The following is a 10,840-nucleotide window of genomic DNA, read 5'->3' on the forward strand; positions in this document are numbered from 1 at the left end:
TTTTACGGGTGTTAAACATGTGTTTTCACAGATATCAATGACGTAATTGTGTAAACACGCACCTGCCTAAATCCGCACTGTCGTTTATCAAAATCCATACTGTATTTAATTTTTACGCATAATCTGAGATAGACAATACAGTAGCTTCGACGGAACAGATTACGAAACAAGTTACTAGTGTTTGTACCCTACAGTACGGCTACTTAACTTTTTGGTTAAAAACCTTTTTTTAGGGAAAAGATAATGATACCAGTGTTAGTATTTGCGACTTATTCAAAATAAGAGTTTTTTTCTTTCTCGGCAAAACATTCACGACAGGTATGCCCGAAGGACCAGAACTTTACCTGGCGAGTAGATTTATTAATCGTGTCTGTAAGGGTCGCGTATTTCAAACGATCTCCAAATCCGAGATAAGCAAGAATCCGATGATCATGCCTCCTTGCAGCCATGCATTTGGCAAAGCTGGACAACAAACATATTTCACTATCTCTGCAACCTCAAGAGGAAAAGAGTTGAAGATCACTCTTTTAGATGTAGCTAGTTCAAAGAACACCACACCCTCAAAATGTGAATTCTTAGACTCACAATGCAAGCTCGATGTTTTGTTTACATTTGGTCTTGCCGGAAAATTTGACTGGCTGCAGGCGGGCCAGTTGGAAAAACATTCACATTTGAATTTTTTCACATGCGATAATGGACCTAAAATGGTACTTAGCTTCATTGATTACATGCGATTTGGAAAGTGGACACCAGGAGCAGATTTCAGCTTCAAAGCAAGAGGACCATGCACGTTGCTGGAGTATGATCGATTTCGGTAATGCCCTTTACATCAGAGCACTTCCAGTTTATTGGTCCGCACAATAACAGTGTAGGGGCTTTTTCACCAAAAATTGTGAAGAGGCCTAGCCTTTTCATTTTGGGAAAATTTAACGCGTGAAATTCTGCAAATTGGGAAATTTAAATGCGTAAACGTCTCAAAATGGGAAATTCACCAATTGAAGACACCTTTTAAACACGGGTCACGGTATCCATAATATGAAACTTGGAACTCATGTTACAAAAACAGGCTCATATCATACATGTGAGTCTACTTCTAGCTTTTTTTTTCATAAAATTTATGACCTTTTTAACATGTAGATCTTATTGGGCATACATGCCATATCCCCCGGCGGGGGGAAAAATCCCCCGGAATTTCGATCCATCCCCCGATCTCCCAGCGGGAGATAAAAATCCCCCGGAATTAAAAAAATAAATAATAATAATAATTTTACATCAGGCAATAATGACAAAGTGAAACCACAGTATGTGAGTGAAACTCTCCAAAAGGAAACTTTTACAACAAGTGATCATTTAATTTGTAGTAATTATCAAAGGCAAAGAAATATTACTCTTTTGGAAGGAAGAAATTAATAATATTTATTCTATTCTCTTATTGTCTGAAAGTCATCATAGCTGATAGAATTAAGCACAATTTTTTTAAAGACTTTGGAGGAAGGTAAATTTAATTTAATTGTCTCGAAAACATATTTTTCCAATGACGTATTTTGTTCTGCAAGTGCATTACAGTATGACATGACAGTGTATCATAAAAATATGATAAATCATGACATAAAATAATTCTGTATAATGAAAAAGTTAAGAGGTTTTCAAAGCAAACTATATGTGAATACATTTTTTCATACTTGCGTCTAAAAATACTTTAAAATTTCGCCTACTTAGACCTGCTAAAAAATCCCCCTGAATACAACCAAAATCCCCCTGAATTTTCAGCCTTTTGAACAAATCCCCCTGAATGGTCTCCAGAAAATATGGCATGTATGATTGGGGGAGAAATCATGTCTTTGACTTCACTTTTTTAACATGACGCAATGACAAGAGAGGGAGAGAGATTAGTTTTAATCTTCATAGAGTTGATTCTAAATCGAGTTAAAGAATTGATAACAATATATGGACTAATTGGTCCTCGAATAATATTTAAATTATACAGCATTCTTCTTATGTTAACTAAAAAAGATAAAAAGAATAATTTGCTCAAACAGAATAAATTATTATTGTAAATTTTTGAAAAATATCTGGGAATAGTGAAAAAATATCTGGAAATTGGGAAAATATGCCATTTTTCCCAACTGTGAAGTAGCCTAATTTCGGCCCCTAGCAAAGAAGGTGAAAAAGCCCTGAGGGGTAATCATAAATTTATCAGAAAAACAAAAATCTTAATTGTCTAAATATCATGAACAAGAAATCAGTTTGAATACTAATTTTGGGAAATATAAAAAATTGTACTCTTTTTACAATGTTTGATATGGAAAACCTCTAGATCTGTACATAGTGTGTGTGGGCTAGAACCAGCCGCCCGGTTAGCTCAGTTGACTAGAGCTCCGTGCTAGTGTTCCGGCGGTCGTGGGTTTTTCCTACGTTACTTTTGACACAAGATGGCTATTACGATAAAACTTTACACTCAGATAGGTTGGCTCTTCCGACAAAAAATGTGTAATTTGTTTTTGAAAATAGCTAGGGATTCAGAATATTCCCAAGCGCAAAGTACCCCTATAATTTCGCTAAAATAAGCGCCCTACTGTACCAATTATTCGCCCACCCCATTAATTCGCTTTTCTTACGATGTTTTTCATATATTTCTCTCTAAACTATATATTCAAACATTTTTATTTTATTTGACCAGTCTAGCTACCATTTAAAACGACAATTGATCAATAAATATAACATGTTTACTATTACATACTGTTAATGTATGTGTAAAATGATACAACACCTACTCGGTAATTCTTCTTAGCAGAAAATTTAAGAAGCTGCTGGGATTCTTTCTTGAAACATGACCTACATAATGTATGCATATTTATAGACTTCCGAAGAGGGACAACGCATGTCGGTACAAGAATGTAATGATTAATTCAAATTTGAGTTGCTTCCCTTAGGCGAAAAATTTGGCGATTACTTCACCGTTTTGAGGTATTACCTTTTGCCTTTACGAAAATTGAACTTAAAAACAGCAATTTATGGTATTTGAATAATTTATCATCGGTTTCATACTTTTAAATGACAAATCAATATTGTCGTCTGATAGTGCAAGGTAAAAGGAAAATTAAAAAATCCGTACAGGGCCTCATGCAAGTGAGCGCGCGCGTGATGACGTCATCCCCGCGTGCAACTAATAAGATTGGAAGTGTAAGCAATGTTTATTTGGGTCGAATTCCACATACTACTTACATTTGAATGCAGAAAGCTGATATCTGTCAAAATAGATGCCGCAATAAAACGCCGTACTAATTTGTGTAAAATACTTCGTTTTGACTTGTTTAAACTGGGTGGGCGAAAAAGTGGTACAGGTGAATAATAGGTCGCTAACCAGTACATAATTATCTGTTTGCTTTATCACTTGATATTAGTTAATTAACGACACAACAGAAAGTTGTTTGAGTTTGTGTTTTATGTGTTTAAATTTTTCAATTTGAGTCTGCCAGTTTCCCATAGGCATATATATGCCTCTTTCCCACTGACAGACTCGAATTGAAAATATATTTTTTTATCATTGGTCATTACAGGGAGAATGTATTGAGCAACCTAGCTAACAACACCTTCAACAAGCCGATATGTGAGGTCCTGCTGAACCAGAGGTTTTTCAATGGTATTGGAAACTACCTACGGGCAGAAATTCTCCACAGGTGTGTACCTGACACTTGTCATGAAAGTATTGTCATAGAGAATTTTGAGAGGGTAAAGCAAGGGGGATCTGGTCATTTCGTAGCCTTACCATTTCGTAACCTCTGAATCTTGGTTATTTCGTAACCATTCTGTTAGTCAATTTGTAACCGTCAAGAAATCAATTGGTCATATGGTAACCATTAGTTAACGAGGTGATAAATGGTATACTTAGCACCTCGTCAAGTGTATTGTTTGATACTGAATGTATATGGCACAGCAACCACGACACCAATTGGGAGACATTACTCAAATTCTCAAATAACACGCCAATAAGTTGCATTACTCAATAGTAATTATATATATATATATATATATATATATATATATATCATATTAAATTCGAAATGATTTGTTAAACTACTAAAATATATTGTTAAATTATCTTCTTACATTATGCTTACTTATAAACAATAATTTGTGACTGATCGCGATGTATTTATGAATAGAAATACGTTGTTAAATGATCAAGGGTCATTTTGCCCTATTTCATTGACTATGTTTGTTTGAATTGTTTAAAACGAACACAATTTTCTTCCGTTCTTTTCTCATTTGAGCCATATTCCATTCTGCATACTTTATAACCGAATCCGACAAAAACAGCCTAAAATTTTTAATTATGATATAAGCATCCAATAACACTATATGAAATTATCCATCAGCGCATTTTAAATACAATTAGCATATAAAAATCGCATACTCTCATTCGGCAAACTCACAACATTTGATCAAAGCGTGGGTGCTATGAACTATAAAATATGTCAAATACACACGTTGAACGTTTTGACAAGTTTTTTATTTTTTGTCTTGGAACAGGCTATTTTTTGGCGAAATTCCATGGAAACCAGTTGTATATTAAGACTGCTGACAAAAATTACATCGCAGATTTTCATATTTAAGTGAATAAATTGGCGTTTCATGCATTTTTCTTAAGCCGTTAGTAATGTTTTAAGCCATAAAACATTTCTTTTTTTCGTAAATCAGTGAGAGTGCAGCTTTAAGCTAACATCATAATTCATCTAAATGATAAAACATCTATGAATTAAAAAAATATAACATTTAATATTTAGCTTACTTATAATATTTCCTTCGCAACATAAAAAACTAGTTAGTTTGATTTTTTTTATTTGCCATAGTTAAGAATAGAATATTTAAAATAACGCAGGAAAAACTACTAGATTTAACTTCAAATTTTTATGTTTCATACTTACAGTATACTTATTTTTGTAAACTCAAATGGTATTAAATTATTTCCTCATATATGAGCCAACGGTTACGATATGACCATTCCATTTCTTATCGGTTACAAATTGACTAACACAATGGTTAAGAAATGACCAACATTGAGCAGTTTCGAAATGGAAAGGTTACGAAATGACCATAATTCAAGCAAGGCTTCTTTATTTAATGCCACTTAGAACCTTTTTCTTTATTACACCACATGATTTGCAGGAGGTGGCTGTATGGTTCATTCCTGACCGTGTCATACTAATTATGTTAAAATGAAACTTGCAACCCTTTGTTGTAAGCGCCCCCCCCCCCCCCCCCCCCCACCACCATTAATGTCTACTACCTGTAAGGGTTTTTACATCAACAGAACAAGAAAGAGATAGCAGTTCTAATCGTGTATTATAATCAGTTACAAATTTCTAGGGTGAAGGTGCCACCGTTTGTGTCTGCACGAAGTGTCCTTGAGCCACTTACTGTGGAGACAGTGGTAAAGACAGAACAGCCAGACATTCTTCAGCTGTGTCATATCCTTCCTCAGGAGGTTTTGCAGCTAGGTATGTGGCAATATATACTATAGCAATTGGCTTAGTGCTAAATTTGTTTAAACTCTAAATTTGAGGGCTTGTGACATTTAGTGATGCGAGTTGTATATCACAAAATGACTGGCAAAGAGCAAAAACTTGGTAAAAGTTCACATTTTAGCATTGAAAATGAAACTTAGATACATGTACGTATCAAGGCCCATTACTAAAGTCTATGGCTTTATTTATTTCTCTAGTGCTGACATCCACTTGCAATGCACTTTGTAATGAAATAAAAAAAAAAAGAGTCATTTCTTAGGCAGTATAATTCTATGTCTTTTGTAATATTTATCACAAAAGCAAAGGTTGTACAAATATAATTAACCAAACAGAACCTTATAGAAGTAAACTGGCACAAAATCATTTCAAACATAAGTCTTGTAAATTGTTGCTTGTTCATTGATGTGCTGATTTGGAAAATTTAATACTAGTCTTGCTAAAAATATCTGCCAAAAAACTAATCCGGTTTATTATGACTCTAATAGCTTTTTATATGCTGACTGGTCACCAAAGACATCATCACTCATAAAACCCTCGTCATGATACAGTTACATTGGCTGCTAGAGGGGTTGACATGTGGTGAAACCATTTGCCAAAGCAGGTGTTTAATTTGCTTTGATTTACTTTGCACTTGCATATCTAGATTTCATATTAATCTTTCAATTAGAGAGGGTTTTGATAAAAAAAATATGCATTATTAGCCAGATTTTTCATCGCAAAATTACGGGTTATAGAATGGCGAAAACCGGGCGGGCGGGCGTTAACAATTCTGTGTTAAAGTTTTCATTTTATGTAATAAAATCAAGAGCTTTTATCCAATGGTTATTAAACTTGGTCAGACTATTTGACGGCATGTTATCTTGAGTATTTATGATATGAGTCATCTCGGGTCAAAAACTAGGTCACTAGGTCAAATCTTTAGAAGAAATATTTCACGGTAATAAATTCAACAATTTTTATCAAATCTTAAAGGAACATGGTCAGATGGTCAGAATACTTGTCTGCATTATATCTTGCATATTTCAATATGGGTCAACCTGGGTCAAAATCTAGGTCACTAGGTCAAATCTTAGCAAACATATTTTCACGTCATAAATTCAACATTTTTTTACATATCTTGTCAAATCTTTATCAAACTTGGTCAGAATATTTGTCTGCATAATATCTTGAAAGTTCTTTATTATGGGTCATCTCCGGTCAAAATCTAGGTCACAAGGTCAAATCTTCTGAGAAAGAATTCCACGGTCATAAATATTCATTAATTTTTGTCAAATCTTTATGAAACTTGGTCAGAATTTTTGTCTACATATTGTCTTAAACATTTGTGAATATGGGTCACCTCAGATCAAAAACTAGGTCACTAGATCAAATCTTAGGAAATATTTTCCCGATGTCATAAAAAAAAATTCTATGCTTACCAAACCTATCAATATCTGTCAACAACTAAATTCAATTGCTATTTAATAAACACACATCCCAATCATGAATTTCATACCTACCCATATTTTTCAAAAATTTAAATTTTAATTAACTTTAAAAATATTTGTGTACATGAAATGATAAAGTGTGTCATCTAGGATCAAAAACTAGGTCTCTGGGACAGATCTTATTGCAAAAGCTAATGTATTTATAAAATGTTCATTTTTCCTCACATAAATGGAATAGTTTCTGTTGATCATGTTATTTGTATGAACGATATCTCCGATAAGTATAAATATGTGTCTTTTTGGTTAAAAATACTAGGTCACTAGCTCAAATCCTAGGTTTGCAAAGTTACATCGTCAAATAAAAAATTTGGCTTTAATGCGGCGTTGCCGCATTGGCGTCTTGTTTTGAAGTTACATGTACTTGCAAGGCCAGAATTGAGCTCGAATGTGTTAAGTATTAAAGAGTGTTTAGAGTCTAAGAATCTTGAAATACCAAAACTGTTGTAATGCGGTACCGTAATCTGATTTAATTGTACTTATATATTATAGAGGGTTCGTGGTATGATGGCAAGGACAGAGAAAACAAGGAGAATGCCTTTAACAACTGGCTGCAGTGCTACTATCAGGATGGGATGAAAACCTTTACTGACCACAACAAGCGTACAATCTGGTACTCAGGGCCTCTAGGACCATTGGCTCCAAAAGGTATACATGCATCTCTACTCAGTACTCAGTTACTCCCTCAAAACGTAAGATACAAGGAGGAGGTGAGGCATTCATTGACCACAACAAAGCCATTGGTTTCAACAATTATATATATACATAGTTGAAACCAGCTTATTGTACCTTATAGACTGAAAATTTTTAAACTTTGTCCTGGTTTTTGTTTTCAGAAAATCCAAAGTGTGACCATGTAAAAATTGTAACATTAACCACATCTCAAATAACTTTACAGATACTTACATGTCACGTTGTACAAATTTTGATATTACAAGTGACACTATGCATAATTATACATGTTTGTGTCAATGCAGATAATTGTTGTTTTTTATCAAAATTTTCACTAACCCCATTCCATTTCTGTTTCAGATGGAAAAGTCAGAGCTCAAAAATCGCCCAAGAAAAGGTCAAAGAAGGAACCAGAAAAAGAGCTACTTGTAAGCAGACAGTTTAAAGAATGAAGCACATAATCAAACCTTAAGTTTTAGATTAAAAATAGATGGACTTACTACCTGACGGAAATTCCCCAAGCTATAAAACTATTTCCCCCTTGTTATAAGTAAAAAATTAAGATTATTTATATCCAGTTCTTTTGTTCAATGAAAGGTCATTATTCATTCATAAGAATATTATGTTTGACCATACCAACTCTGGCATTGGAAAAGTCGAGTTTTGCCATTGCAAACAATGATTTTTTTAAGGATGACTTATTCTGGGATTAATGTTCAATTTTTTCAAAGATCTGAGATAGCTGCTGGAAGAAGGTTCCTGATAATTATATTCCCTTAAATTTTTCATCTTGTAAAAGTCGCAAAATTACACTGGCACTGTGGGAATGACCTATCAAACATTTAAGAGCAATTTTTAATAAACAAATGTCTCCTGGACTCAGCCATATTTAAAGTCATTGTCTTATTTTGAGCATTTAATGCAACTTTTCAACTTACACTGATTCCATGACATCTTTTTCTACAGGCCGAAGATTATAATAATCCAGAAAAAGAATCGCATCCTAGAAAATCAAAACAAAAACCAACAAAAGTTCCAAATGGGAAATACAAAAGAAAATCTGAAGACAAAAGATTTGACAGTGATACAAGTAGCATTGCAAGTAGTGACAGCGTATCTGGAAGACTCACTAGAGGAAGTATTAAAAAAATAGTTGAAGAGACTGAAAAAGCTGCTGAAAGTGGATGGATAAGAGAAAAGAAAATATCTTCCGTTAAAGGTGTTTTAAAGACAGACAGCAAGGAAAAATCAGCGAAGAAACCACGGAAGAGAGTTTATATGGAGATTAAGACTGAAGAAGCAGTTGAAACAGGATCTATGGGTGTTGACACAGAAAGTAATGTTATGGGAAACCATTTGGAAGGACAGACAAGAAAGCCTACTACAAAGAAGAAAGCTAGATTAAGAAATCCATTGCAGAAAGATGCCCCAAACTTGAACAGTACAGGTGGTAGGAAAGGGTCTGTCCATAGGGGAAAGGCCTGCTCAAGAAATACTCCATCATAAGCAATTAGTTATGCCTTGGCCACAAAGTGTTCATTTTATTGTGCAACTGAAAATCTCAGTCATTATTTGATGTTCTTCTCTGGTATGTTTCTATTATCATAATTATGATATAACGTCGGTTAACTGCATAGGAAATGGTCTACTTGCACTTTGAAAGACAGTCTCAAAAGCAGGAAGGCATAGTAGACGCACAGTTATAAACGTATAGTGAGTTAATGATATCCTTGCCCAATTGTGTTCATGTACAAAGCAATTATTATCATGAAACAGTGATTTAAATAAGAAATACATGTACTGTGATTGGTGTCATTGTCCTTGCCATCTGCATGCATTTACATTAGTCTTGGCCTTTTCTATAAAACGGTCCAAGATATTCAAATACCTTAAATATTCAAATATCTTACATGACTTTGTAAATTCAAAGAAAACTATTGTTAACACTCCTTAAGACCACATAAATTGTCAAGTTCAATATTAACACCGGAGATGCCATAATTTTGTCCCTGAATCCTCGAAGCTTTGTTAAAATGTTTCCGTTGATGTAAGCTATGTTATGTTTGAAACCTCGCCATGTACTTTTTGGAGTATGAGTCATGTAGGGTCTCAAAACTGGGTCATGAGAACAAATGAAAACCTAAATCACTAAATCTAATGGAAGAAAAAATATTAACATTTGATCCAAAATCAATGGATAACCCATCGTCAGAATTGTCTCCACAGCTCACTTGAAATTTGGTCATGTGCAATAAAAAATTATGTCACTAGTCTAGATCAAAGGAAAACATTAACACTCAAGAGACGAAGATTTTGGCCCTAATTCAATTAAATTTGGCCACAATGATTGTTTCTATAAAATCAGGGTATAAGTTGAGTATTTGAAAATCCTTGATCAAATCTGAGTACAGTGCGTTTTGCCACATCTCGGGATATGTCTGATAACCATACAAACGACATCGGATGCTTTGCCCGAGTTGTGTCCCTCGATTAATTTTAATTGGTACTCCTGTTCTAATTATTAATTATGAGTGCAATAAAATGCTCTGTCTCAGTTATAGCGATCTTCAATAAGGTGATGATAATTGTTCTGTAGTTTTGGGCTGCTATATTGCCCCTAAGAATATCTGGAAACCAAGTGTCTGCTTAAATGAAGTTAGTCAGAGCTAGCTGGTCATGATCGCCATGCCGAAAGAGGCTGATCGCCGCCCGTCCATTTCCGAAAGTTTACTCGTATATGTTTTTTATTGAATAAATGTTCGTCAAATTATGGGATTCGGGGATAAAATTTAGTTGTACCTAAGTATAAACTGAAATGCGCCGACTGCTCCACTTCAGCTCGTCTGGCTTTCAATGAAAACATGTCCAGAGGTATTGCCATCGGTGGCCTCGACGTCTTTGTGCAAAAACTTGCTTGTTAATGGTGCTACCAACCACATTTCTTCATAGAGTTTGTTTTGAGTAGTTGTCTTTAGGAATTTTAGGTAAAGTAGGAAAGAACGTTATATACTATGGTGGTCCGGGACGCAATGTATGGTCACCATTACCAGCTTGTTTTTTATCTTACCCATGGTTAATGAAATATTAGTTTAGTTTTTACAACAACATCTAAGTCATTTTCGATGGCGTGATGCACGCGAGAGTGCGGTCTCACGT

At 34.4% G+C, this 10,840-nt stretch overlaps 1 protein-coding gene across 1 annotated transcript; it reads left to right on the forward strand.

Moving 5' to 3' along the window:
* Positions 1-54: 54 nt before the first annotated feature.
* Positions 55-9,490, forward strand: LOC128229067 (endonuclease 8-like 1). The gene is made up of 6 exons (XM_052940717.1): positions 55-814; positions 3,561-3,680; positions 5,371-5,501; positions 7,505-7,660; positions 8,045-8,112; positions 8,651-9,490. The coding sequence occupies exons 1-6, from the start codon at positions 321-323 to the stop codon at positions 9,188-9,190; spliced, it is 1,509 nt and encodes a 502-aa protein (XP_052796677.1). The 5' UTR covers positions 55-320; the 3' UTR covers positions 9,191-9,490.
* Positions 9,491-10,840: the final 1,350 nt, after the last annotated feature.

This window comes from Mya arenaria, chromosome 3 (assembly GCF_026914265.1).
Source record: "Mya arenaria isolate MELC-2E11 chromosome 3, ASM2691426v1".
NCBI lineage: Eukaryota > Metazoa > Mollusca > Bivalvia > Myida > Myidae > Mya > Mya arenaria.